The sequence below is a fragment of the Daldinia decipiens genome, assembly GCF_022478715.1.
Source record: "Daldinia decipiens strain CBS 113046 unplaced genomic scaffold F4813scaffold_1, whole genome shotgun sequence".
Lineage (NCBI taxonomy): Eukaryota > Fungi > Ascomycota > Sordariomycetes > Xylariales > Hypoxylaceae > Daldinia > Daldinia decipiens.
In genome coordinates this window covers 1,625,849-1,651,827 of record NW_026054544.1, presented here as the reverse complement: position 1 = coordinate 1,651,827, position 25,979 = coordinate 1,625,849, and the positions used below count along the sequence as shown (strand labels likewise).

At 47.6% G+C, this 25,979-nt stretch overlaps 8 protein-coding genes across 8 annotated transcripts; 4 read left to right on the top strand and 4 right to left on the bottom strand.

Moving 5' to 3' along the window:
- Positions 1-4: 4 nt before the first annotated feature.
- Positions 5-1,308, top strand: F4813DRAFT_342797 (uncharacterized protein). Its single transcript, XM_049241458.1, has one exon. The coding sequence runs from the start codon at positions 332-334 to the stop codon at positions 722-724; it is 393 nt and encodes a 130-aa protein (XP_049105009.1). The 5' UTR covers positions 5-331; the 3' UTR covers positions 725-1,308.
- Position 1,309: 1 nt separating this feature from the next.
- Positions 1,310-3,948, top strand: F4813DRAFT_342793 (alpha/beta-hydrolase). Its single transcript, XM_049241457.1, has 3 exons — positions 1,310-1,797; positions 1,875-2,005; positions 2,129-3,948. Exons 1-3 carry the CDS (start codon positions 1,726-1,728, stop codon positions 3,618-3,620), a joined length of 1,695 nt encoding a protein of 564 aa, XP_049105008.1. The 5' UTR covers positions 1,310-1,725; the 3' UTR covers positions 3,621-3,948.
- Positions 3,949-4,181: 233 nt separating this feature from the next.
- Positions 4,182-7,461, top strand: F4813DRAFT_342791 (high-temperature-induced dauer-formation protein-domain-containing protein). The gene is made up of 5 exons (XM_049241456.1): positions 4,182-4,472; positions 4,532-5,239; positions 5,290-5,886; positions 5,937-6,180; positions 6,232-7,461. Exons 1-5 carry the CDS (start codon positions 4,377-4,379, stop codon positions 7,218-7,220), a joined length of 2,634 nt encoding a protein of 877 aa, XP_049105007.1. The 5' UTR covers positions 4,182-4,376; the 3' UTR covers positions 7,221-7,461.
- A 508-nt stretch (positions 7,462-7,969) lies between these two features.
- On the top strand, positions 7,970-9,850 carry F4813DRAFT_384610 (MFS general substrate transporter; the record flags this gene model as incomplete). The annotated part of the gene is made up of 5 exons (XM_049246112.1): positions 7,970-8,226; positions 8,315-8,689; positions 8,753-9,371; positions 9,556-9,610; positions 9,681-9,850. 5 exons carry the CDS (start codon positions 7,970-7,972, stop codon positions 9,848-9,850), a joined length of 1,476 nt encoding a protein of 491 aa, XP_049105006.1.
- A 1,175-nt stretch (positions 9,851-11,025) lies between these two features.
- On the bottom strand, positions 11,026-14,170 carry F4813DRAFT_384609 (Las1-domain-containing protein; the record flags this gene model as incomplete). Its single annotated transcript, XM_049246111.1, has 12 exons — positions 11,026-11,050; positions 11,122-11,204; positions 11,260-11,286; positions 11,344-11,478; positions 11,546-11,637; positions 11,703-11,916; positions 12,014-12,047; positions 12,107-12,178; positions 12,242-12,329; positions 12,407-12,449; positions 13,001-13,607; positions 13,854-14,170. 12 exons carry the CDS (start codon positions 14,168-14,170, stop codon positions 11,026-11,028), a joined length of 1,737 nt encoding a protein of 578 aa, XP_049105005.1.
- Positions 14,171-14,594: 424 nt separating this feature from the next.
- On the bottom strand, positions 14,595-16,803 carry F4813DRAFT_18369 (Saccharopine dehydrogenase). The gene is made up of 6 exons (XM_049239344.1): positions 16,604-16,803; positions 16,383-16,540; positions 16,246-16,328; positions 15,908-16,189; positions 15,825-15,845; positions 14,595-15,773 (listed from the first exon to the last, which is right to left on the bottom strand). The coding sequence occupies exons 2-6, from the start codon at positions 16,391-16,393 to the stop codon at positions 14,827-14,829; spliced, it is 1,344 nt and encodes a 447-aa protein (XP_049105004.1). The 5' UTR covers positions 16,394-16,540; positions 16,604-16,803; the 3' UTR covers positions 14,595-14,826.
- Positions 16,804-17,106: 303 nt separating this feature from the next.
- F4813DRAFT_342765 (uncharacterized protein) lies at positions 17,107-17,554 on the bottom strand. The gene has a single exon (XM_049241455.1). It carries the CDS (start codon positions 17,499-17,501, stop codon positions 17,151-17,153), a length of 351 nt encoding a protein of 116 aa, XP_049105003.1. The 5' UTR covers positions 17,502-17,554; the 3' UTR covers positions 17,107-17,150.
- Positions 17,555-18,222: 668 nt separating this feature from the next.
- Positions 18,223-19,923, bottom strand: F4813DRAFT_18352 (uncharacterized protein). The gene is made up of 2 exons (XM_049239340.1): positions 19,703-19,923; positions 18,223-19,533 (listed from the first exon to the last, which is right to left on the bottom strand). The coding sequence occupies exon 2, from the start codon at positions 19,410-19,412 to the stop codon at positions 18,324-18,326; it is 1,089 nt and encodes a 362-aa protein (XP_049105002.1). The 5' UTR covers positions 19,413-19,533; positions 19,703-19,923; the 3' UTR covers positions 18,223-18,323.
- Positions 19,924-25,979: the final 6,056 nt, after the last annotated feature.

Genomic DNA, 25,979 nt, shown 5'->3' with positions numbered 1-25,979 from the left:
TTTGGCTATAATAGGAAGTAAATCCATAAGAATAGGACAATACTGTTCGTAACCCTGGATGATGTGAACTTCGCTTGCGCTCCTAAAGATATCTATCTATCCGAGAATATAGTCATACACAGTTAGGTGACAATGTGACTGCATATACGCCGTATTCAGGGTTACCAAGTGGGCTTCCATGCGTATCAGCCCGTCTATGACTCCTCGCAACTGAGGTATAAAAGGTATCCATTCATTCCTGTCTCGAAATCGTAGTTTATAGTTTATACTCATCGGAGTCAAAAATATCATTCACTTGCTATATATTATCATCAATTTTTCACATCTCAAAATGCTTGCTGGTCGCTTTATTGCAACAGCCCGCAGTAGCGCGAGCGCTGTAAGAGGACGACGACGCATTGCGTACTATTATCCTTACGGGCCCACATCCAACTCGCATCTATCGAACCAATCAACTCAAATTACCGCTTCCAAGTTCTCGACTTCGAGATCCGGCTTTTCAACTAAGAAGCCTGCCAACAACCCTTCGAAGCAACAGCAGCCCGATGAAATCCCACCCGCGGGCTTCAGCTTTGAAGGATTGGGCATGACCCGAAGGACCAAGATCGCTGTCATTATTATCATAAGCATATTCGCTACGATGGAGACTATTTTCTATATCAGGTGGATTTGGGTTTGGTACTCAGGTACTGAGAACGATGAGACAGCGGAAAGCAAGGCTTGAGCCCAACTTTGCTGTCTCGTTTGGCTGCAATAAGCCGAGAGACTTTTTCTGTCGCGCAGAGTACTACCTTGTATTATTATTATTATTATTATTTATTATTATTATACTAATGTCTCTGAGGAGACCAATTCGCCGCTCAATTCAAACCAGTTCAGCCCTTGCACTACTATCCGGGGTGATGGGGGGTTTTAAGCGAACTTGGAACTTGGAACTTGGAGAGCTCGATGTTTGTTTGCACGCCTCGGGAGGTCTCCATCGGACGTTCGTTCGAGTTTGACTTGGCTTGTCGGGTGCTGTCGCGTTCAGCCGTTGCACCGCTGCTTGCGCCATCTGGAGCCCTATTAATAAGCCTTATACATACATAGGCTCTACGAAATTAGCTATGGGGAAGCCTTAGATGCTAGCGTTATGCGTGGTGGTGGTGAGGGTACTGCGCGATGCTAAGGGGAGAAGGTTACAACATGCCTCGACGCGTTCAAATTTCTTGGTCATGTATTTCATATGTCGTCTAATATAACAGAGAATTCAAGTTAACATAGAGAAGGTGACGGGAAGGGTGTTCATCAATGCAACTAAAATAAGACCATGATTCCAACTTCTTTAGGGGGTATACGTATGCACCGCCACTTCGCTGTTAAGAGTCGAGACCTTCTTACACCCTTGTCTGTCTAAATTCGGGGTCGACTTCCGTCTCAATTGGTCCGTAACTAGTATTATCCCTGTTGTTTTTGCCTTGTTTTCGGGTGTGCTACGAACAGTTTTAGCCACATAAAGTCAAGCCACTTAGATCCCTTAAAACGAAGTATAATTTAAATAAGATCTCTCGGAAGCGATGGGGTGGCATGAAGATAATATCAAGTAATGATTTTGATTTCTCGTCAGTGATTTATTCATGCGTCTCTCGTTATTCGTCTTTTTATTCCTTCGTTGCCTCGATCGATGTTGTGTTGCTTTTTTGACGTGATACTCGTGTATATTGGGATAGTAATTTATACTTGAAAATGGCTGCTGCTGAGGTTGAAGAGGCTGTCCCCGCTGGCGGTGCTGGTGAAATTAAACCCTACAGAATACATGTGAGCCACTTACGATCCAAATGGATCTTATCGAATCTCAATCAAATCGGAAAGTGTGGCTGACACGATGTTCATAGGTATCATCAAAATATCTAGACCTCACAAAACAAAAACTTGAAGTTACCCGATTACCTCATGAGTTTTCGGAACCGAAATCGAAAGATTGGTGGGAGCCAAAGTCTCAAATAGAACCGCTGATTGACTTCTGGTTAGTCTTCAACTCCTTTAGCTGAGATTTGAAGGAATGCACTTATACACATACACCTTGTGTATCCCAAATGCCTATGCCTTGTATTAACAGCATCAATAAAACTAATAAATAAATAAATAGGTTGGAGCAGTATTCGTGGAGAGTGCAAGAAGATCTCTTGAATACTGAGTTGCCTCAATTTCGCACTGAGTTTTCGATACCTTCATCTGAAGCAATCGTCAGGATTAACTTCATTCATGCTCGCTCTTCTTATTCAAATGCGATACCCCTTCTTTTGATACCCCCATTCCCTTTCTCAAACCTCTCTTTCGGACACCTCGTCAAGTATTTTACAGAACCGGAAGATGTCGAGAATAATCAGCCCTTCCACCTAGTTATACCTGCTCTACCGGGCTTGGGTTTCAGTGACGCGCTTCCGAATAATATCCCGATGATCTCATCCACAGCAGAAATCTTGAATTCGCTAATGAGCCGGCTTTCATATCCTCATTACTTGATAACGAATGCAAGTTCCGGAGTCAATTCGCCTGCAGAAATCGACTTTAAAATTACCAATTGTCTGGTAACTTATTATTCCGATTCTTGCCTAGGTGCTCACTTGATATCACCCCCTTTGGCACGACCGAAGCTGCGGGAAGCACCGGTCGAGTGGGCAAAATGGTCCGTTGCGAGTTTATTTCGTGCCCCTATTCTTGGGTACCGTAGAGAGGATTTCTCTGCTCTTAAACGAAACAACCTTGCTCGTTCGTCGAAGAAAACACCAACTCCCGCTCAGTTCGGATTAAATCAATTGGGTCTTCGCGAGCCAAACACCTTGGCATATGCACTGTGTGACTCGCCAACGGGTCTGTTGGTCTTCGTGCTGAAGAGTCTCCGCTTGCTTGATCCCAAGAAAGAATTTGCACCTACAGAAGTGATCAACTTCACTCAACTTTCTTGGCTCCCTGGTCCAGAGTCAGCCATGAGGTTCTGGGCACATTGCGCACGGTATCCGGAAGTGGATAAGAAAATTCGCTCACGACCGAAAGTCGGAATCACGGTATTTCTAGGCGATGAACCTAGCACGAACGAGGACACGGAAGCAGAGGCTATCGAGCTCATGCAGGACGAGGCAAAGGACTGCTATATGTGTCCTAGTTGGGCCAAGGCGAAATACAATGTAGTCCATGTCAACCGTGCGACAGGAAGATCGGGGCTCCTAGCTTGGGATCGACCCGAAATCATTGCTACAGGTGTAAGGGGGGTAGCCGCTTCGATTTTGCGGTCGGATTCTCGATTACGGCCTACGGCGTCACCGATACCAGCGCTAGCGGTAGCCGATCTAGAGCGAGTGGTAGTTCACGACGACACTACTGGTGAGCAACCATCATCTCCGCCGACGCAACCAGCCCCAACACTTCTAGCACCGACAAGGGCCGAAGAGCGCAACCAACCACATAGAGAAGTCAGTGATGAGACGGCTGTAGGAAGTAATGAGGATATCCCTGGAAAAACTCATTCCCCGGCTCCAAAGGTACTAAGTCTAGCGCATCTTGCACCACCGACCGATGAGCGAGAACACCCGCGCCGAGAGGCGAGCGATGACACGGCTGTAGAACAGCTTAACAACTAAAGACAATAACCACTGTACAACACGACTTGATGTTTACTTTGTTACGGCTATCATGTAAAAGGGTTGAGGGGGGTGAGGAAGCGAGGGAGTAACTAATGGCGCGTATATACCTGTTTGTTTTCCTTAATTATTGATGATACCTTGTTAATGAGATTAATAAGAATGATGGGTATTAGAAAGGCATTTAGCGGCACGTTCTAATGTTTGTAGGATTAATGGCCTATAAGTGCATATGGCTGAAGGAAAGCATCTCAAACAAAAGATAGGTAACTAAATTAATATAACTACCTCCTAGACAGCTAGAATACATAGTATAAAATATAGATACAACATCAAATATTCTTGATTCATGTCATTGATAACCGTAGGTTAGATAATCGGCCTATAAGTTAATGTCGATAAGGAGCTTTATCGCTGATAACAACTCAACTAGCACCACAATCAGGTTTCATATCTGGGTCCGTGAATGGGTACTTAGGTACCTAACCTATACCTAGGTACCTACCCCGTATATGAGATGTACATCTCACGGTACGTAGCGCGTTTGAAGTTAACAGAATGCAACGCAGCAAATCGCAAGCCGCAACTCTAATCCATGACCAGATTCTAGACTTGGATCAGAGTCGCCAAAGTTGTAATACCATAACAGCAAATCTTCAACCCCGGCTTTTCCTCAAGAGCAGAACTGGGTTGCATAAATCCATTTTCCGATTCAACCAACGTCGCTCGATGTAGACATGGTATGACTTCATCGCAATGGGTGCCAGCGACTCCAAGCTAGTATTCAAAAAGGGCATCTTCAGGTTGTCAGAAGAGCGACATATACCTGCTGATGACCCATATTGGACCTCTGTTAGTAGTAGTAGTCCTATATCCTTACTTAGCTTTCTTTCTTCTCTAATCCTTCACAGTTCTGGGAGCTCCCGGAGTCCTCCGAGGACATATTTAGTCTCTTTGCGCCTGCAGATATTCGTCGAACTCGTGATAGAGCAATTGAGAACCTAGAAACCCTTATACTTGCTGTGACGTCTCGCCTTTTCATATTGCGACACCATCCCTCATTCCCCGACCCCGAGTTCGCACCCGAGCGCGATGCCCTGAATTGTATCCGTATCCTTACCCGCGTTCTGCCCTACCTGTACGAAGTAGACCACCTGCAAGGCTGGGAAGATAAGTTCTTCTGGGGTACCAGACGAAAGCGAACGAGGCGAGCTACTATAGCGAACGAGGTGCTTTTCGATGAAGCCGAGGAAGAAGCGAAGCCGCTCCCTGTTGACGAGTTCGAGGAGGCAAAACCCTTAGCAGAGGAACTTATCGATACTCTCATCGACCTCCTTTTCTTCTCCGACCTGACAGTTCCTAAGCAGCCCCATGGCAAGCCAAAGGTTACCTATGCCATCTGGCAGAGCGGCGTGGGCTGCAACACAGCTGTACCTACGACAAAGGAGTACGAGAGTAATCGATGCGAGATCCTACGCCTTCTTCTGACTCTGGCAGGTCAGAGCATGTATATGTCCCCCAGCATACTACCAACTAGAGGGACTAGGTCTCTGACATATATCTGCACATGCCCGGATAAGCAAGTCGTCTTATCCGTCTTGTGTTCCCTATTGAATACTGTAAGATCCGCTCTTAATAAAGCATATTATCCAGATACTAATTTTCCCAGACCCTCAAATACAATCCAGCAAGCTGGCGTGTGCCCTATAACACTCTTATGTTCAAGGATCCAAAGGAGATACTCATCGCCTATACCTTACAGTTCCTGCTAGTCACCCTTATTTACCCAATACCCGAGCCCGCTACTGGCTCTGCGCCCAAGAATTATTATCGCCATTTCCTCGGAAGACTGCATCGTCCTCAGGATTTCCAATTCATTGTTGATGGTATGACACGGATACTCAATCAGCCTATTCAGGCCAACATCTCGTACATTCCCGGGACCCAAAATACGACTAGATTCTCTCCCGAGATAATAATGCTCTTCTGGGAAATCACCCAATGCAACAAACGATTTAGATCTTTTATGATCGATACCCAGAGAGCACACGACTTTGTTATCCTCCTCCTTTTCTATGCCACCGAGTATAAGACAGATGCCTCAAAACAAGGTGTCGTACGAATGTGCGCATTCTTGCTACAGACGTTGAGTGTCGAGAAGAACTTTGGCGTCAATCTTAACAAGCACTTCGAAGGACAGGAAACATTGCCAGTTGTGATTCGAATCCCTGGGTTTAAAGGCACATACGCCGATTTCTTGATACAGGTAAGCAGATTGTATACTCTTAAGAGTGATTTTGGCTAACTCTCATGAAGTCCATATACAACCTCATCACAAGAAGTCAGGGCAAGCTTTCTGCCATATACCCGGCGCTACTCGCCGTGATCAACAACATAGCTGCTTATCTAGAGGGCATCAACGGCACGACGAGTTCAAAACTGCTACAGTTGTTCAATTCGATGTCCTCCCCCTCGTTTCTTCTTGCGAATGATAGCAATCACGATCTCCTCGCATCTCTCCTGGAGTCAGTGAACGCTCTGATTGAGCATCAATACAAGAGTCGGTAGCTTATCAATCCATACTATCAGAGCTTGCTAACAGGAAATACAGAGAATCCTCACTTTATCTACCTAATATTGAAGAATAGAAAACGCTTTGAGGCGTTACGAACTTTCACGCTTGAGAGTGGTCAAGAGGAACTCGAGCGAAGAAATCGTCGAAGGAAAGAAACTGGGCAGTCATTAGACCCATTGGATGCAAGCTCGAGGCGTAGTTCCGTCGAGAGTCTACGCAGCCCCGTTACAACACAACCAAGAACACCAACGCTAAGCAATGTGCCAGAGGAGGATACGACGTTTGCTATCGGCGACGCCGAGGATGATAGCGATGAGGAGGACGATAACCGACCGACACCGGCGCAATCGAGCCCGAGCGAGAATCCTTCTCGGGCCTCTTCTGTTGCCGATGTAGAAGATGCAGTACCAACGCAATTAAGGGGAATGTCGGAGAAAGCTAGGGGGAAAATGCCTGCGGGGGTGCCGACGTTCTCTCGGCAGAATAGCGTGACGAGTCTCAGTAGCTATTCGGCAGCCGGTCAATCTGCACCTGGTATTTTCGAGCCCTCGGCGGAATGGATCGAGAGTTGGCTTCCCGAGCTTCCTCTCCATACGATCCTCACCGTCATCCAGCAATTGACCGTGTTAATCAATCGGCAAGGACTGACGGCAGAGGTACCATCATCCGCAACCTTGAAGGCTATTCAAGAGGCAGATTTGGTCGGTGTAGAACCTTCCCCGGTTAGAGTGCATTCATTCGAGTGGTCGCCCCTAGCTCTAGGCTGGTACGAATCGCTGGTTTGGAGCTTCGTGTTCGCAAGCGAGATGCAAGTCTCCAAGGGCACCGTAGGCGTGTGGAACGGAACGGCGATCAAGTTGTTTAAGGTGCAGGAAACTGCCGCCCAAGGCCCGACCTTAACATCTCCCCGAGGAGCGGTAGATGCCGTGGGAAACAATATCGTGTCGAGGATCGGGTCTATCAATCTGCGAGGTGCGCAGGCGTCCCCATCCTCTCCTGGGCTTCCGCCACAGCGCAATGCGTAGGGGTTTGCGTGGTTATAGCGATAGAGAGCGGATCAGCTTGACTATGTACGTATCGTAGATCGAATATTTACCATACTCTATAAATATGTCGCCTAGGGCATTGGTTTAGTGTTTAATTTATATCAGTTCTCTAGACTCTAGGAAGGAATTTAATGTATGGCTTATTTAACCCCGAGTCGCTTGGCGGTTGATGATAGAGTAGAGTCTACGATTTTATCACGAGCCGTAAGTTACTTATACCCAAGTTCTAGTTGTAAGTCCTAGTCGTGACCTGGCGTAGTAATCATGAACAAAAATACTCTTATAATGCTCTTGATAAATCTCCTTAATATAAATATATAAGGACATGGCTTCTGACTTGCTCCAAGTCACAACTGCTGTGCTCCGTGGGGAATAGGTACACCAATTATCCAACCAGAGAGCCGAGCACCGCTTCTCCCGGCAAGGCGGTCCGCGGGGGGTTTAAAGCGGGAGCGCCTCCAATTCGTCGTTTTCGAGTTCTTCCGACCTTGAACCGACGGGAGCTCAGGGATGCGGAAGGGAGGAATTGTAGGCCAGGGGTTTTTATATATATAAATAAATGAAAGTAGGCGCCTTCTTCGGCGGCGATTCTCATTGATACGGTGATAGATGGGACAGGTCCTCCAGAGACAGACTATCCCGTCTATCTTTCTTAGTTATAGACTATGTAGTTAACTACCTAGGTAACTAACTATAACTTATAGCTAACTTTCTTTACCAAACACACGATGTCAACGATACAGACCTCGCTCGCCGACGCCGAGGCGTATCCCATGACGGAGCTCCGCCGTCCGCCGTCCAAAGACGTGGAAGACGCGCCGGCCGATGCGGATATCGCCAGAAGCGAGCCCGCGACGCCGTATCTAAAGCTGGTCGTTGCGGGGTACTCGTTCTTCTGCGCCGGGGTCAACGACGGCACGCTTGGGCCTTTGATCCCGTATATTATTTCCAGCTTTGGAATTGGGACGGGCGAGATCGCTATCATGTAAGTGACGCCTCTTATTCTATAGCCAGCCACGTATGAGTGCCGCAAGTCGTTTAGCAAGCCGGGCCAGGTGCTAACCAACATCTAGCTACGGAACGACCTTCGCGGGCTGGCTCCTAGCCGCCGTTACCAACCCCATCATGACGGCTCACATGACTCTCGGGCAGCTCCTCGGCGTCGGCGCCGTGCTGCAGCTACTGGCGCATTGTTTGCGGCCGTGGAGCCCGCTGCCCCTTTTCTGCATCACGTTCTTCCTGCAAGCGCTCGGCATGGCGTACCAGGACTCGCACTCGAACACGTTCGTCAGCGGGCTCAAGAACGTGCCGCATCGCTGGCTTAGCTTTATACACGCGTATGTGCCTAACGTCGAAACTAACTTACCTGCAGCTCCGCCCTTCCCTTCACTTCGCTTCACTTGGTTACATGATACTGCGTTCTTTGCGGAGTTCTTGATAACTACCCAGTTAGACTTAATTATTAGTTAAGAAATAAATAGTTGCCCAACCTACTAACTTCTCCTGCCCAGATGCTACGCCCTAGGCTGCTTCATCGGCCCGCTCGTCGCCACCGCCATCGCCACGAGCGCCAACACCATGGCCATCGACGGCTGGAAGCGCGTGTACTTGGTTTTAATCGGGATCTCGGTGCTGAACGTCGGCGGCGTGGTCGTCGCCTTCCGGGACTCACTCTGGAGCCGGTTGAACAACGCTACCATCATCACCACCACCACCACCACCACCACCAGCGCAGACACAACCCCACGACAGAAACGCAACCGCGCCGCCATGACGGACATGGCCCGCCTGCTCAAGTCCAAGACCCTCTGGCTGATCAGCATGTTCTACTTCTTCGAGCTAGGCGCCAACTTCACGGCCGGCGGCTGGGTCGTCGAGTTCTTGACTACCGTGCGGGGCGGCAGCCTCTCGGCGATTGGGTACGTGCCGACTGGGTTTTACGGCGGGATGTTAGCGGGCAGGCTGCTGTTGGCCGAGCCGACGTTTCGGTACGGCGAGCAGCGCATGTTGTTGGTGTATAGCGTGCTGTGCGTTGCGCTGCAGCTTGGGTTCTGGCTGCAGCCGAATATTGTTGGGAGCGCTGTGGCGCTGAGTTTTATCGGGTTCTTTACTGGGCCGTTTTTTGCTACTGTGAGTGTTGCTGCTTCTGAGGACTTACTTTTTCTTTTTCTTTTTCTTTTTCTCTTTCTCTTTCTCTTTCTCTTTCTCTTTCTCTTTCTCTTTCTCTTTCTCTTTCTCTTAGACGATTGGTCATGATGGTATATTGTTCTGACTATTAGCCGGTTTACTACTAACCTGCTTTCCCTCTCTCTAGGGCATGTCAGTCGCTTCGAAACTCTTCCCTCGGGAATCACAGCCCGCCGCTCTGGGTAAGACAGGCCCCTTTATACGTAGCGGTTTATGCTGTTGATGGCCTAGAGACTAACAGCCTACTCTCAGGTTTTATCTTCGTACTCGCGCAAGCCGGAGGCGCCCTATTCCCTTCCATTACGGGGTTGATAGCGACGAACGCAGGCGTAGCTGTATTGCAGCCCATCGTATTAGTGCTGTTCGTTGTCGGCGGAATTAGCTGGTGGCTCGTGCCGAAGGTACCGCGACGAAACGAATAGGATCACATTGATAGATTCTTCTACGAATATTGATACTCGAAGAACGTAGGATGTAGCCGACGAGCATAGGAGGTCAAGGAGTATATATAGCCGATAACGCCTTAGGACTAGTTTTAAGCTGCATATATACATACCGATTTTTACATTAAGATGAATATAGACTAATTATGACCTTATTAATATAGTCCTCTATAATTAATAGAATGGCCTATAATAAACGATCAGTATAAATTCGATAGTTACTAAAATAAGTGTATAACTGTTTTGAATGTGAGAGATGCCAAAAAGTTACGCACAGTAAAAAACACTGTACAATACAAATTCGGCAGCCGTTAGCAGCCGCTAGTAGCCGCTAGCAGCCGCTAGCAGCCGACAAGCAGCCCACTTATTCCTACTTAAACCGCCGAAAATTTCTGCACTTTTTTTCTTCTCTTTCCATCCAACTTCTTTACTCGCGTCACGACTAGAAATAAGAATTCCCCCAGTGTGCAGAAACAGCCAGTCCCATCCATCCCGTCGAAACGGCATCACGCTGCTACATCGCATTAGGTATAGCTACAACATGCCCATCTCCAGGGAGAACAAGCAAAGTTTCGGCGGGCATTCGCGGTAGGTAGGCGAGCGCGGTGTATCGTATCGATCAGAGGCGCCGGGAAGTTCCAGGTCGAGGGGTCGTGCAAAAGAAGCACGGGATGCCGGGACAAGAGAGGTAGGTATATATACACATACCAGCTTCTAAATATGCTAGAGCTTGCCGTCTCGATATACAAACAGCGAGCAAGTGTGGACAGTGAAGCAAGATTGAACAACATGCGTCGTCCTATTTCTATAGGCCGGCGTTCCGCAAGTTGCTTAATTGGCGTCTAGCACGTTGAAGGTGGGCTGAGGCTTAGTGCTTGCTGGAGAAATCCCCGTTTTCCTTTTTTGTGTAGTTGGTTGGGTGATTCGCTGGGTTTAGAGGAGATACAGACCTAGGAATAACTAACTGGTAGTAATATGTCATGAGGTTATGTTCAGATTGTCAGATATATTTATTTATTATAAGTGATGACTGCTCTGCTTAGGAACCCTAACGTGCAGTGCACATGCTTCCGTAACTATATCGCTCGTTCGGCTTCTAAATACAACCCTATCCCTCTCCCTCCCCCAGTGACAAGCACGTATTCGTTCCGTGTTTAGATCTTACTATCGGGTGGTGGTCTAGGTTCGTCAGCATCGATGAATATCTTAGTTACCACCCAGACCAACAACAGCGCTTATTACTTACTCACTTGAAGTTATTCTTCATAGTCCGCAGCTGATCCATAACCTCCACGGGATCCGTCTTGCCGGTAGCCTTCTGGACCTCGGGATCCTTCGCGATCGTCAGCGTTTTATCATCACGTCGTCCTCGGGTCGTCATCGCTTACCTCTACTCGCATGAACACGTTGTGCAGCTATGTCAAATCCGTTAGCTCCAACTCTTCGATTACAATCGAGATAAAAAGCTTTACCTTCTCGTCGCCGATTGTAAATTTCCCTTGCGTTTCCTTATTGCTCTCCGCGAACGCCTGTAGTTTCTTGATAGCCTCGTTCTGCAGAACCGAGACGCCGAATTTGACGTTCGACTTGGTATACTCGTGACCGGGCTATTCAATATTAGTACAGGTGGAATATTTAGTAAGCTCCCCTGTCGTAGAATAGATGAATACTTACGTAGACTTTGGTATCATCCGGGAGGGAAGCCAGCGTCTTGTTCAGGGCCGTATGCATCTCCTCGGCATTACCTTCAAAGAACCTTCCGCAACCTACGCCTTGTTAGCCCCGAGTTTTCCAGGCCTGTCGTAGACTGCGAAGCAATGCGTATGCTCACCTGCGTGGAATAGGGTATCTCCGGTGAAGACGGCCTTATCGTCACCGTCCTTTACATACCAGCAGATGCTGTCCTGCGTGTGGCACGGCGTGTAAAGGCCTTTGATATCAATACTCCCGAGCTTGAATACCTTGCCGTTCTCAGGGGTCTGTGTGACGTTCTGGCAGTCCTTACCCCCGATGATAGGGAGATTTGGAGTGCCTAGATCACTTTTCTACGTAGACGTTCGGATTAGAATATTGCGTGCCATATGAAAATATTGTATAAATGTATATGATACATAAATACGAGAAGATACAGTGTAAACTAACAAGCTTATCGTTTCCACCCGCATGGTCCCAATGGCTATGAGCGTTGTTAGCGCCAGAAGAACTAGAAGTTGTATTGAAATATAATATACTCACTGGTGCGTGTTAACAATAGCTGTAAGATTGATCTTGCCATCCTGAATAGCCTTCTTCAAGACGGGCGTAACCCTGAATCTCCAGGTTAGACTGCACTTACTGTGGGAGGTGTGCATATCATGAGCTCTAACTCACTCTTCGGGATGCGCGGGGTCGATAATGACGGCGTCTTTGGACTTGTCATCGACGAGAAGATAGGCGTAGTTGTCGCTCGTCCCCGTCCCTATAAATGTCTTAGTCCTGAGCCCCTATGGCCGCTGCGTATAAGTAGGCAAGGTACAGATAGTAGGTTTGACTTACACATAGGAATTGATTGGATCTGCATTTTGCGGGTGAAGGCAAGCTACGGCGGAGTCAACAGCGAGTCCCTTGATGGCAACAAGTGCGTCTGGTAACTTACAGCCGCGGTCGAGGTGCCTATTCTCCGGGTAGCTAGTAGAGGTCTTGTTCTTGCAAGGTAATTCATGAGGCGGGAAAGTATGCGGCTATGGTTCGTGATCCGACTAATACTCCGATGCTTACAAACGAATTTGGAGATTCGTAGCTATAAACCCGACGATATCCATGACGTCGATTCGCTACTGGACGGCCCGGCACGAAGCTATGAGTTGAATGAGACCAGCTGGCAGGTAGTGTCAAGATTCTTGATAACCTATCAGGTTAATTGCATTTGTCACAAATTATAGAACATTCGGCTTATGAAGTTCAACTCAACTACTATCTTATAGATTATGTAGTATATACCCTATCGTAACTGTATGAATAATATAGTTGAGAATGTTATCTCAATTACTACGCAGATATAATATCCTCAATAATGTAAAAATGCCCTACCTACACAACCCCAATCGGCTTCGGTTTCCAAGGGCCTTCATATCTCGACCACCCCCTTACCTGACTCGACGGCATCTGTATAGGTATTTCAACAGCTTCAGGTTTGCTACCAACACCCTCTACCGCCTCGAGCTCCTCATCCAACGCCTGTATATCGGCCTTAACGTCACCCAACGTCCTCGCAGCAGCCACATTTTCCGCGTCTTTCTTCACAATCGACGAAGACGTAAAGTCTCCGTCGAGTATAGCCTGCGACAACCGTAGACACCGGGAGATGATCTTGGGGTCCTCGGACGAATCCTCAATTTCGGCCAAGTTCTGCAGCACGATTGTCTCGTCCCACTGCTTTAACTGCTTCTGCAGCGTCTTCGCTTGTACCGTCGAGTCCTCATCCAGATACCTTAATAATAAACCCCGGCAGGCATTCGGCTCATCTTCACCAGCGCTGCCGTCCTCGCCCGGCAGATTCTTCCAGTAGTAGTCCCATATCCAGGCCAGCGCCTTCTTCGCCGCAGTCCTGAGCTTCGATAGAGAAGGCAGCTGCTCATGCGTAGCTTGGTGCCGCAGCTCGACAAAAGTCGCCGGCAACCCGATCGTTTTGGCGATCGAGTACATGCTCATCTTGCGCTGCTTGTCCTGCTGGCTGTCTAGCAGGCCGGTTACAAAGCTATAATTAGACAGGTCGCCGTTAGCCGGATATATTTCGACAGCCCAAACCCAATTATCAAGTACAATGGGTACAATGGCGTATGTAGCCTAACTAGCCGGGCTGAGTCGAACGAGCACGGCAGCTAAACTACCGCCCCTACCACGTGAGCCATCACGAGTCCAGGTTGCCTTCTCCGGATACTCCGAACAAGCCCACTAACGACCTAGGAACAACTATGCAGGAAATGAGGGACGCTATACGTACCGACTAAAAGCCGCGGCGTACGCGGCGCGAATAGCGTACGACGAAGTAGCCCTTGTCTCGCGGACGTCGCTCAGGAGGGCGGCGACGAGCAGGGCGGTAGACTCGACCAAGTGGGGACAGCCGCCGCGCTGCATCCACATGGAGACGCGCGACACGGCGTGCTGCTTCGCGGCCTCCTCGGCTCTCCTTTTCTCACCACCACCATGCTCCTCGTCACGGGAATCGGCTGTACTGCCAGTTCCAGCTGGGTAAAACTGCCGACGAACACGCAGCAGCTCGCCGCGGTCCCGCCAGGGCGTGTGGATATACTGCACCATGATATATACTATACCTACCTATGTATGTATGATCCGACGGAACAACAGCAGCCACAAGTAGGTGGACGAATCAGTCAAGTCGTCTAGGCTCTAACCGACAAGACTTGCCGTTGCGGCAGCAGGGGGGGGGGGGTGTTGTAATTTAAACCAGGGCAATCTTTTGGAATAACCAGTTTTAAGAGTTTGGCCGCAGAGAATAATAAGTACATGGAAGTAAGTATTAAACCTTGAAGTCTCGAGTCATTGGATGGAATAAAAATAAAATTGTAGCTTTTTCGCTATGCAAATTGCCCCACCTCGCTACTCGGAAAACACCGCTTTTTGGGTTTCCTTTATGTACAATACCTAACATAGGTATTGTACCTAGGTATGTAGGTACCTAACCTAAAGGTACTTGACTAAGTTAACCGACTAAAAATACGTAAAAATACATACGCGCATATGTTAGTATTTCCATCGATTTATGGATATCTTAGCTAAGTTCCTAACATATGTACACAAGCCCACCCTTTTTTCTCTACCTTTTTGAAAGCACTATGTAAAAGTTCACGGCCACTTCAAGGTTTAGTCAAGCCCCCTTTTTTGTACCGCACTACCACTACCACTACCACTGCCACTACATCGCTGTAGCTAAATCAACCGACATAGCCGACGTCTCACAGTATGGTCTTCTCTTTCAGAAAAATGCCGTACTTCTCCTTTAGCTCCTTCATTAAGGGGTCGTTAATCTTGGAGCTCATCGGAGCAAGAATGCCCCTCTCGGAGATAGTACCATCGAGCACCTGCTTGACTGCCACACCGCATGGCACACCCACTAGCTTAGCCATCGCACTGTAGCCCTTGGGATCGCCATACTCGCACAGGGTTGACGTCTTAACTTCCCGGCTGCCGTCTTTGTTCTCGATTTCGAACTTGTGCTGCAGCATTACGAAGTCTCGTTCCCCCTCCTCGTATTGCATCTTCTTTTCTAGCGTCGCGCACAGAGTGTCTAATGGGTTACCTCGGGGGGTAATCTTCTCGTCCGAGAAGATACCAATCCACCGCAAGCCACTAACGATTCGTGTCTTCTCCTCCGGTGAAGCAAACGTGGTTTTGGACGCAATTGTAGACTCGAGGTCGCCTTGGCTGCTTGCGGAGGCGCCTAGGATCTTTTGTGTAGCCTCTTTCCAGGTAATGGATTGCTTTAGGAAGTCTTGCTCGGTGTCATCTAAGAATCCAATGTCGACCAGCACTCGGATGAACTCGGGGAAGCCCTGGTATCTGAGAGTGCCACGGACGATGGTCTGTGCCTCTGGAATATTATACCGCTCCTTGTAGGGGGTCGAGTCTCGGTTCGGGTAGGCAACGAAAGCGTAACCGGGGTAGATGAAGTACGGCTTCGCAGTACCCATCAGGTCCTTTGATGCAACATCTACTACCTTGCCGTCTTTCCAGTACTTGGCCGCATTTCTCAAGGCTAAGAGAACTCCACGAGACGACCAGCTAAATTTATAACCCAGAGGGTTGTCCGAGTCTTCAGGAGCTGGCAAGCCGCCGCAGTAGGATAAGAAGCTTAGAATCTTCCCCCCGGCCTTGTGTACTTCCTCGATTGTCTTGACGGCATCTGAAAGGGTTAGCATTGCGTACTCGGCTCACATTTTGCGGGTATTCCTACATAAGTGGTCAATGCCGGGATCTATAGGGTAGTCGGTTAGTTTTCAGTAGACATGGGAAGCAAGCATTGAAGAAGGAACTTACCTAAGCCAATCTCGTTCATAACGGTGATACCGGCGTCCTTGGCTTGTTGGTCCAACTCCAACATGGCCGGCGAGACGTAGCTTGTCGTGACAACATGCTTCTTCTGGCGAATGGCCGACTTGATGACGGTGGCATGGAAGGTATAGGGGATTAAGCTGATAACTAGGTCATGCTTGCCAACCTCGGTGTCGAGAGTCTTGTCGTCGTTCACGTCAAGGGAGATGGGGGTGGCGTGTTTGACTCCCTTAGAAAGGGACTGGGCCGATGCGAGAGTTCTGCAAGCTTCGAACAGGTCAATTGGCTGTATTGAGCTTTCGGGAGGGATTCATTTGCCATACCAACGGTGACTGCAATACCAGCATCGCTCAGAATGTGGAGTGTAGGGAGGGTTACGAAACCCGCTCCGAGCATCAATACCTTCCTATAGAATCCATGAGAAGATAGAAATACGCAATGGGGGGCTTGGGTTTCTTACTGGGCCGACATCTTGTAAGTATTCACTGATCAATGGCTCGACTCTTTGGTATATAGTTGAACCCAGTGCCCAACACGAAAAGCTTGGTTCTTGAAGCTTAAAGATTTATCATTGCGATGGGGGGGGCACGCGGGGTCCCGATTACGGAATCCGTACTACTTTATCGATAACCATCTGATTAGACACGTCTACGCCGACATGACTCACTGTGTATTAGGTACCTTAGGTACCTTAGGTAGGTATATAGGTGAAGCTGGAGTTTGAGCTCGTCAGAATAATAGTGTATCATCATATTGGCTTTCTAACTGTATACGTGGTAGAGGCGAGAGATATTTACTTTCCCTTATTGTTTTGCTCCTCCCTTCGTTCCGTAAAACTACCTATAACCTAACCTATGAAACTTAGTCCTGGATTTTATTAGCTGGGGCATCTCGCCCGCCTTCAATATCCGATCAATTCTTGTGTTATAGGCAAGAGGCTTGAAACATGCACGGACCGGACATCATATGTTCGCCAAATCTTGCCGACTTAAGTTCTTGAAGTAAGCAAACGGCTTCACTAAAACAAAGAGGCTTTACTTAGCGTATTACCTATTACTTTACCGTACTATAGATCTGCCGTGTCCAAGTAGCAACACGAAAAGTAATTTAATCAGCACATACGCCAAGGGCAGCTTAGTCGGAAACAATCTTCGTGTATGTGGCACCGAGTAATAAATGCGGATAAGAAAAAAAAAAAAAAAAAAAGGAAAAAAGAGGGCTGCCGCTACTAAATTCCTAGCCGGGATCGTCCACGATAGTTTTCTCGTGACGGATGGAGGAGGTTTTTGTGCTTTGCTTGCTGGAGGGGGGAGGGGCAGGGAAATATTATTATGGTGGACATTACATATGTACCTACATTACATACTTGGCCGGAATGTCCCCAAACGGCTAGTTCCATTGCATTAGTTTTCTTCACCCCGTTGCGATCTAGTGAGGTAGCTAGCCAGTTAGATAGTTGCGAAAGGGAAGGAAGGAAGAAAAAAAGAAAAAGAAAAAAGAGGAAAAAAAAAGAGAAAAAGCGCCCACTAAAATCCAACCGTGCATGGAAACCTCCTAGAGCAACATGTGACGCAAGCATAACTGCATGGCAGCCATATCCACAGCTTCGTTAGCGCCCCACATGGATCTCCTAACTTGAGGATCTTTGTGGGTAGGGTGGGTAGGGTGGGGAACAGCCCACATGGGACCGTCTCGGGCCAGGGCGTGGGAGGGGGGGGAGAACGTAGGTACATAGCTATGTACCTATGTACCATACGTACCCACCTCCTTCTTTCTGCATGCGCACCAGCAGCAGCAGCAGCAGCAGCCAGCGTCGGTTTGGACGCAGAGCCCCAAATAGAACTTTGGAGATCCCTGCTTAGCCTGACGGGGGCCCGAGCTTAGTCCCCTGCATATCGACAAACGTAAATTAGTCTGGGCCTATCAGAGCTGGCTCCCATATATGCCTAACCTAGATCTTTAAGGATACCTGGGTACAAGACTTACACGCAACGCTTTCCATACCTAGGTACCTACATAGAGTCGTGATGAATTTTATTTTAGGTCCAACGGTTTGGAATTATCATTACAAGTACCACTTGCCGCGGCTAACGAGTCGTCACAAATGACATGTCACCGGTTCTTACTATACTTGCAGTGGATCGAGATTCTCAAGTATTTCTTGATTTTTTTTGAACGGTCAAAGCCAAGTGCTTCATAACTACACTAGTCTTGTTCCAGCTATTGATATCTTTTACGAATCTTGTATGCACGATATGCATGTCCTTCTCCTAGGCACAAAAACTCCAAGGCCTCAAGAGATCCCTTTGTTACTTCCTCACTCAAATCCGGATGGAGTTGTAGATAATTGTCCCGGAAATTAATGCTGGATTTATTATATCCAGTTTTGCTCGGTTGAGGTTCACTCTGTAGCCTGTTCCTTCTCCCCTTCATCTTCTTCATCATCTTCATCTCCTTCTTCATCGTCTGATACTGGCGGTTCCCAGGCCTCTTCTAGTTTCCATCCGCGACCTCGTCCTCTATAAGTCGTGTCTAGTAACTGTGATGTTGTTGTTCGGTAGTAGTCTAAGCTCGGATCTTCATCCGTCTTGCACGGTGGATCATATAGCCCCATGCCCACTAATATTTCTCCTTCCTCCTCTGGCTCCTCAAGCGATTGATACGGTATGGATTCCTCAGGAGTAACCATGGGTTGTGGTTGTTGTACGGGCTGGAACTCATCCGGCGTTGGAGGGGCCGTGCAAGAATTGAAATCATGAGCGCTAAGGGTATTATCCCAGTTGAATGAAGTTTGTCCGTCAAAAGACGGAAATGGTTCTAACTCGCCGGGGCTCGAGTTCACTGTATAATTAGGCATAAACTGCGGCGTAGGGTTCCACACATCGTTTGATATGTAAGTTGGTGTAGGATGAGTTTGAGAAGATTCCGCGTATGGTAAGCATAGCGGTGACATACTGGATATAGGTGAGGTCTGGCCAGAGTATATCGCCGGAGTTGGTGGTAGATTTTGGTATCCGGAATATATGTCTGTCTGCTGATATGACATTGGTGCTGGCATGACATATTGGGAAAAATCCGGTTGTGGCATAGGTATATGCATTTGTGGCTGCTGGAAATATGAAGTCGGATGCCAACTAACTGGCCGGTTATTCCTCTTGATGGGAATCTCCGGTGTTGAATAGGATGTGCAGTCCTGCTGCATCTGCTGCATGACAGCTTGGTTCAGGGCCTGCTGACGTCGCTGAGCAAGGTTGCCGTCGTTCATCATGGTCCTCCGTCGTGCCATCATGGCTTGTGGACTACTGTTGGCACTACTCGGCTTGACAATACGCATAGCTCCCGGCGTCCGCTGCCCAGTCGAACCACGAGATATCCTTCGTATAGAATCGGAAAAAGCGAACTGCCGGGATAATTCATCAAATGTTGGATCTGAAGAGTAGCTCTGAGGCGGCATATGAGGCATACTAGCCCCTAAGAGCGAGGGCATCATGGTGATAAGACGTTGTATAGAGAGGCGTGTGTAAAGAGGTTATGAGTATTCCGTTGAAGATTTCGTAGGTGAGTGAGAGAAACCTCGGAATAGAGGGAGGACGGGCAGGTAAATATGAGGTCTATTCAAAGGCTAACTTAGGCTACTAAGTTCAAGAATGTGGTAACATGAGAAAGCAAAGGGCCTCATTAAAAAGGATAAATCAAACTAAAAGCGTGGGGACAGTTGCTATGTGAGATGGCATACGGATGGGTTATATTGGGGCGATAGGGCCGAGAAACAATACCTACCTAGAGACATGGTCTGGTTTGGCATGTGTGTATATGTAGTAGTATGTATGCATGTAAGTGCGTGTCTGCGCGTGTCTGCTTCAACCTGTATGACGGTTCCCGCTTAGCTGTACTTAACTGTATTATTTTTCTTCCTGCGTCATATGGTTCCGGCAGGGGTCTAGTCGGTCTAAAAAGGGATCCTTCATTGTATTGATAACCGGGGACGGATGGGTGATGATGGCAGCGTTGGCGTTGTAGGCTAGACTAGGTTACAGTCTTTGATTTTTTTTTTTCCTTCCTGTGGTCGGTTGTTGCAAGGTATATTTCTAAATAGGTGGGCGGTCAAAGGAACGGTTTGAACGACGTCTATGTAAAAAGGACAAAGGCGCTAGACGCCTGTCGCAGGACTACCCTTGGCCCCCATTTTGCCTTGCCTTACCTTTTCCGTACCGTGCTCCTGCGGCGTAAACGAAAGTGGATGGTGTAAAGGGCGTGCAACGTAGAAAGGGGGTGTGTAAATTTGTAGAACGTGAGCCGAAATTCAGCGGGAGGGTGCGTTGGAAGGGGGAAAAGGATGTGTGCTTATCCTAGCGCGAGAGAGCGAGCCTTGCTTGATGATCGTTGTTAATAGGCTTATTGTCGTGTTCAAGGGGGGGGGGGTGTGGGGTGTCAGACGGCAAAAGGGGGCGTGGTAGTTAATTGATAGCTTTTGGCCTTTTCGACCATGGCCTTACAAGGATCCAAAGGCCTCACGTACATACGCAATGTACATAATATAATGTATACTATGTACTTGTATATTAAATTGTATCAGGGGATTGGATATAATTGTATATTGTATAACTTACATAAGAGCGAGTTAGCTTCGCTAGCTGCTCCGGTGAGATCCAGCAGATGCTTCTTCGAATCCAGGGCGGTTCCATCGGTAAGGTAACCCCGGACAGCACAGACGTGATTGGTTCGATAATAGTATTAAATACGCGTACTGTACTGTACCACATAAACATACCCCTGCCAGAGAAGGGTTGCTGCCGACAGAAGGGTGACGAGGTCCAGCTTATGCTAGGTATACTAGGAATATGATGCTAGCCGAACCCGAGGGGGTAGGTGACTATATATTACCGCTACGCAACTCCATAGCTGCTTTACTATGGCACGTATTACCATTAGCACCATTACATAGCACCATTAGCCTGTCCCAGTAGACCATGCAAGCGGACCATGGGCATGGGCCAGGGAGCAGCCCTGGCTTGCCTGCTTGTCTCCAGGCCTCGAAATTGGCCACCGCGCCAAGACGTAAAACGCTTTTCTTAGGACGGAATCAAGAGGGAAAGGGGGGTAAGATTTGGCGGAATGTGTGGGGAGTGCGCGGAGGCGAACTCATGCCTGTACGTTGGTACATAGCTAGGTTACATATGTAGTATGTTCCATTCCTTAGCATATGAGTCTTAGCATATTAAATGTATAATGTATTTTATATAGTTAATGTATCCTTATATCTCAAGCAAGCTAGGCTAAGATCTTTTCTTTTTGTCCTTATGCCGTGTGGTACATAGATAGAAACTCAAGGCTTTGATGGCATCGACTTGATAGAAGAATTGTCTTGTCAGGCAAGAGGCGTATTCTCTTTCCCCAGTCGTCAGAAGACAAAATTCGAACCCGACACTTTACCCTAATCGTCTCGATGTATGTGCGATACTATGTGCGATATATACGTACCTTGCGGCCCGTTGGCGCACGGCCATGGCGGCCGTACATATTGCTGTACATATTCAAAGGTAACCTTGCCTTGTTCAACACCAAGGGTAGCTGAGTGTACTATGTAGTAGTATATTGCCTTACTGCGTATGTACTACATACGTAAGAGGAATGCCATCCGGCTTTTTTCTTCCTTTCTTGTTTTCTTGTTAACAAAGTCCTAGTGTATTTGCTTAGGCTTAAGCAAGGACTCTTTTCGGGTTTCGACAGGAGCATGCGTTACAGGGAATAAAAGAAAATCAAAGAAAAGCGATCCATGCGGTTCAGTAGTGTGCTCTAGTTACACACACTATAAAATACTTAGTTACTATAGTAGTAGGCCCAAGTATGGAACATGTATGAAGTTACGTATGTACTACTCTTATTAGGCGAAGCCTAATATTGACTTAGTCGAGATCGTACCTGTGGTGGTTGAATTGTGATCCCATCTTAAAATGGAACTATTTTCGGAGCCTTGATTGGATCTGAGTTAAAGTTGTCTCGTGTGGACAAGACCGACAGGGTCCAATAATATACCTAAACTAGAACATACATAATACATACATGCATACATACATAATGCATGTGCCTTACGTATGGACATGGATCCAATGGACGGTACATAGGTACATGTATCTTTCATCATTGGGGGTTTTATCCCATGACAGCAAAGAAGTTGCGCCGCGGGCTATGTACCAAGGTATTAGCTTTGTAGGTACGGTAAGGTAATATCAGATGTTAGACCCGCCTGCTGTGCTCAGTAGGGTACTTTTCCGGCGACCTCTCCATGCGCCTGCTCCTTGCCTTCCTTAACTAGCTCCCCCTAAAACCCCCCTGTGAGAGGAAGATTATTGAACCTGTCGGGGAAAGAACAGGTACGTACCTCAATACTGCTATCTACCTAGGTACATATCGTATACCGTATAGTATGTACATATAATCGATATGATTTAGTGGTTACCATATTAGGAAGGGGTTCAGCAATTCAGCAACGAACCTAATGAGACAAACCACTATGTACCTTATATAAGTTCAGGTACTTATAAATATGTAACTATTACTACGTACATATATGTATTATGTACCTACACTACCTACGCTACACTACTTACATATCAGGTGCATCAAGCTTCATGGATCTAAAGTTGTTTACCCATTACTTCAATTGTGGATATTAAACTAATGGATGCCATTTCTCAATCTCAAACAACGACAATTCAATGCACATAATCCGCTCACTCGGCACACGGGCTTTCGGGCTCTCGGGTTACTTTAGGTACAGAAAACAAAAGCCAGACGCAGATCCTACTAGTATCCTAATAAGATCCTCACATACAGACGCAGTAATTAGGTTGGCTCTTAGACATTCCACTCGGTTGACCAAGTAGAAAATATCCAATCCATCTAGTACGCAAATACGTATACGACAACCGTACTAGTACCGCCAAACCCGAGTAATCAACCGTGGCTAGCTGCATTTGTTTCGCTATGATGATGGTGATGATGATGATGTTGATGGTTCTCTACTATGTAGGTACATACGTCGGTAGAGGACTGGTCTTCTTGCCGCCGGTATGATCAGGGTTGCAACACATACACTACATACCACGGTAGAGTACGACATCCACTCTACATAGTTGTCGTTTCGAATACAAGGTACATATTCGTATCGCGTACACGCACTTACACTCATACACTCATACACTACACACATATGTGCACTCAGCCACCGATCATCATATTTCGTGGTTCTTATTAGCCTCTTGTTCAAAAAGTGTATCTGCGTGAGTAGTGCGCAGAATGAAACCCTCCATGCCCGGATCCGTTAGCTCCAAGGCCCCAGGCAGGTGGAAAGATCCCGGTCTCGAAGAAACAAGTCGCCCAATTTCCTTCATCAACGGAGCCGTCTACCAGCTTGCTACATAGTATATGAGTTACAACGCGACACATGTCTCGACCAACCAAATTCCTTTCAAGGATTCAGTCCGGGGTTGCTCTTACCTACGATTTATGATTTCAAGTCAACCAATGTCAACGCTCATCCGGGATCGTTGAAGCATCACCTAACGCAGGTAGTATTCAAGCGTTGCACAAGCGGCTTTTGTCGAAGCAGTTTCCCTTAGCCCTGCTATGTACGAAGTAGACACTTGGATATCAGGACGGGTGGGACTATGGTAATTTATCTCGCGTGTTATTCGGTCAGCTACGCTATTCCCGTTGAATGTGTAGGACCGCCGCCCGACAATCCAGTCGCCGACATGGATAACACCGGTCACAACTAACGCGAGGCTTGCAAGCAACTCTGCGAGTCAGAGATAGAGATGGTCGAATTTTCTATTCTTGCAGTCTGCAGTTTCAAACCAATAAGGTTTTACGAGTCCCCCTCTATTTGATTACCTAGGTTAGTCGTCTATTGCGACGAGTCACCTTCAGCTTACCTGCAGACAAAACGGGATCGAAAGGACTTTGCACTTTGGATCGCGAGTCGCGGGTCACATTCTCTCGACCGTGAGCTCATAAGGTTTAAAAAAGAGGCTCGGTGAAACAAGATCCATACCTGCATACCTGCATACCTGCATCCCATGGGTTACTGTAAAACCTCTCAATGGCTGATCGCGGTAGATATATCGTATTCATCTGGAACAAGTACCTTGCAACGCCTAATAACACGGGATCCTTCTTTGAGGAAGGCCAAAACAAATGCGCTACGATTCCTTGGGAACTCGGAACCGATCTTAGCCTACCTTTGTCACTTTGTGAAATGGGCAATGAGTAGCAGGATCGTGTAAAAGCCAGTTGCCAGTTGGACATCCGTCTCCACAACACCTTGGTGCAGCCAACTCTTTCCTACTTGACGATCATGGCGCGCCCATCAAATAGTCAGGGTTTCGGTAGGGATACATGCCTCTTATTTGAGCGTGGTTACGTTGCCAACTGAGCGGTCCAACTACCTTGAAGTAAGCCCGGAGGCGATCTGTGCACTCGAAATGCGGACTCGTTTCCTCGTGCCGCCTGGTGACTTGGTGACTACAACATTAACTATCTACCTAACCTGCTAACCTAGGTACCTAACCTATCTAACCATAGGTACATACTCGTCAGCTGTGGGTTTGACCGGGGGGCAGCGCCAACCCAGTCCTCATAAATCTTTGTTTAAAAAAAGTGTGGCGCTGCAGTCAAGAGGGGGGCCAAAGGGCCAAAGAGGCGCTCACGATTCAAGATTGCGCAGTATGCATGTCCATCTAAAGGTCTTAAACTCCACCATCGTCATCATCACGATTCAATTAGGCGGCCGGCGCGAAGTGCTTAAAGCACCCATCCTACCCGTCCCACCACATACATACCAGACATGTATGTACTCACAGATCCCGTGCCACGCCCGCCATGTAGGTCAAATGATTCAATATTATTAGCCACGGCTCCTTTGCGTAGCAATGAATGCATAACGGCTCTAGCGGGGTCCTGTCGGAGATGCCATTGCGTACGAGAAGCCAGCCAGAAGCCAGGAAGCTTATGCGCAAAGTGTAAATATGTACAAACGATCAGCCACGAATACACGCATACGATGCCTACTTAGGTTAGATCCTACACATGGAAGGGATAAGATGGGGATTTTAGGTGATAGGGATGTTGTAGAAACGGCACCTAGGGAATTCTCTGGAAGATTTCCATTTCTTTTTACAGTAAAGCCGTATCCACGCCCTGCCAGCCTAGAACTGGGATGACCACTTCTTGATTTAGATCTCACAAGGTTATCAATCGATCCCTGCTGTAACTTGTCCGTCTCGCTGTGGGGGTTGGACGGTCAAGGTGCCGCAGAGATCGTCCATAATTACTATGTATGTTTGTACGTACAGACCTTCGTAAGGAGTCACATCCTTTACGAGAGCGTCTGTAAGTATATTATTTAAAAGGATCCTTACTGATTACAGCGTATGCAAGGAGCTTGAGGGCTTAGCCAAGGTCCCTATCCTAGGCGCTCGGTCTAGTTTGACTTCCTTTCCTGTTCCAATTTCAGCCTGCGTTCAGGAATCTATACATACTATGTATTGGTTAATTAGGCGCATTAACGAAGTCTTGGATTCCAGATGTGCAGTGTACCTCCGCCATATACTGTTTCGGCGTGCATCCGGCGAGTGGATTCAAGGATATCGCCTTCATGTCCACCGTAAATGGATCCATCCATGCCACTTGGTAGGCCGTTAGTTGAAGATAAATTTTCGCATTTGACCAACCTAGACCGACCTGATACTCGCCAAAAAGGAGGCTGACGATCCCTCGTAGGTGAGGTCAGTCGATAGCTCAGTGGTAGTCGTCAACACCAATAGTAATATCGGTAGCGTCAGACTTCGGTTTCGCAATACACCTACAGTACACTACTAACCTTCTCCCCCGAACCCTGTTCCTCCGAGCCACGACTGAGCCTCGGAATAAGAATTCATTAGTACCGCCAAGCAAACCTATTTGAGGGCATATTCCGCTGGACAACAACTGGGCTACCGTTCAGTGACATACTCATGCATGGCGTTGAGCACTCTGCGTATCAGACCCGAATAAG

What these genes read in the sequence shown, in the direction of transcription:
- F4813DRAFT_18352 (XM_049239340.1), bottom strand. Translation starts at nt 19,412, where the DNA reads ATGATGCCCTCGCTCTTAGGGGCTAGTATGCCTCATATGCCGCCTCAG.
- F4813DRAFT_342791 (XM_049241456.1), top strand. Translation starts at nt 4,377, where the DNA reads ATGGGTGCCAGCGACTCCAAGCTAGTATTCAAAAAGGGCATCTTCAGG. An exon ending in ATGACCCATATTGGACCTCT is followed by an intron (nt 4,473 to 4,531) that starts GTTAGTAGTAGT and finishes AATCCTTCACAG; the next exon opens with TTCTGGGAGCTCCCGGAGTC. An exon ending in ACGCCGATTTCTTGATACAG is followed by an intron (nt 5,887 to 5,936) that starts GTAAGCAGATTG and finishes ACTCTCATGAAG; the next exon opens with TCCATATACAACCTCATCAC.
- F4813DRAFT_18369 (XM_049239344.1), bottom strand. An exon ending in TGGTATTGCAGTCACCGTTG is followed by an intron (nt 16,190 to 16,245) that starts GTATGGCAAATG and finishes ACCTGTTCGAAG; the next exon opens with CTTGCAGAACTCTCGCATCG. An exon ending in TCCCGGCATTGACCACTTAT is followed by an intron (nt 15,774 to 15,824) that starts GTAGGAATACCC and finishes TAACCCTTTCAG; the next exon opens with ATGCCGTCAAGACAATCGAG.
- F4813DRAFT_342765 (XM_049241455.1), bottom strand. Translation starts at nt 17,501, where the DNA reads ATGCTTGCGTCACATGTTGCTCTAGGAGGTTTCCATGCACGGTTGGAT.
- F4813DRAFT_342793 (XM_049241457.1), top strand. Translation starts at nt 1,726, where the DNA reads ATGGCTGCTGCTGAGGTTGAAGAGGCTGTCCCCGCTGGCGGTGCTGGT. An exon ending in TTAAACCCTACAGAATACAT is followed by an intron (nt 1,798 to 1,874) that starts GTGAGCCACTTA and finishes CGATGTTCATAG; the next exon opens with GTATCATCAAAATATCTAGA. An exon ending in GAACCGCTGATTGACTTCTG is followed by an intron (nt 2,006 to 2,128) that starts GTTAGTCTTCAA and finishes ATAAATAAATAG; the next exon opens with GTTGGAGCAGTATTCGTGGA.
- F4813DRAFT_342797 (XM_049241458.1), top strand. Translation starts at nt 332, where the DNA reads ATGCTTGCTGGTCGCTTTATTGCAACAGCCCGCAGTAGCGCGAGCGCT.